Below are 818 nucleotides of genomic sequence, written 5' to 3' on the forward strand. Positions count from 1 at the left end.
CGCTGGGTCTCGCGCCTCCCCTGGGATCCCCGCGGGCTGTTAAACCCACCCTGCTCCCTCTGCCCTGGCAGGTTCTGGTTCCGTCTCTACTGGTTTCCCCTCAAGGTGCTCTACGCCACTTGCTACTCCAGCCTCCAGTCGGTCCCTAATATCCCCTTCTACTTCTTCTTCAATGCTCTGCTCCTCGTCCTCACCCTGATGAACATCTACTGGTTTCTGGTGAGTAGGGGGAGCTCAGCACGCCCTGCACGACCTTCTCCCTCCTCTTCTGCTCCGGCATGGCGCCCGCTGCCCTCCTGCCCTTGGGGGCAGCTGGGGGGCTGCAGGGATGGAGGAGGCTTCGGAGGAGCGAGGGGAGGAGGGAAACTCGTGTCAGTGCCCGGGGGGGCTCCTCTGCACTGGAATTCAGACTGTCTCACACCCCGGGGGATCTGCGGGGAGGGAGCGATAACAGCAGTTGGGGCAGGCTGGGACTTGGCGTGGGTGTAAATGCTCCGGCATCCCCTGAAGCTTTGGGGAGGGGGTGAAAAGGGTGGACTTGGAGGGCTCAAATCAGCAAGCTCGACCCAGGGCGGAGATGGGTGACATCCGAGTTTGTCACCCCGTGGGGATGGAATCAGTTAAGGGCAGTCGCAGGAGAGCTGTGGGTCACCAGCCACATCCCAGGGCTTTGGCCACCCCAGAGGGACCTGTCCTGCCCTTCTTGGGGTTGAGGACGGCGGAGAAAAGTCCCACTTAGCGAGTGTGGGTGGGCAGGGTGGGTGGAGCAGCTCTAAGCTTTGGGGTTTGCTGCTGACGGGGTCTCTCCCCCCCGCCCC

The 818-nt window shown here is 62.8% G+C and overlaps 1 protein-coding gene across 1 annotated transcript in view; it reads left to right on the forward strand.

Moving 5' to 3' along the window:
• The window catches only part of CERS1 (ceramide synthase 1), a 4712-nt gene that overhangs the window by 2790 nt on the left and 1104 nt on the right, over positions 1-818 (forward strand). Inside the window, exon 4 of the mRNA XM_009887855.1 lies at positions 72-219. Within this exon, the coding sequence (XP_009886157.1) occupies positions 72-219 (148 nt within the window). The remainder of the gene's footprint in view (positions 1-71; positions 220-818) is intronic.

Source organism: Charadrius vociferus, unplaced genomic scaffold (genome assembly GCF_000708025.1).
Source record: "Charadrius vociferus isolate BGI_N301 unplaced genomic scaffold, ASM70802v2 scaffold1506, whole genome shotgun sequence".
NCBI classification, from domain to species: Eukaryota; Metazoa; Chordata; class Aves; order Charadriiformes; family Charadriidae; genus Charadrius; species Charadrius vociferus.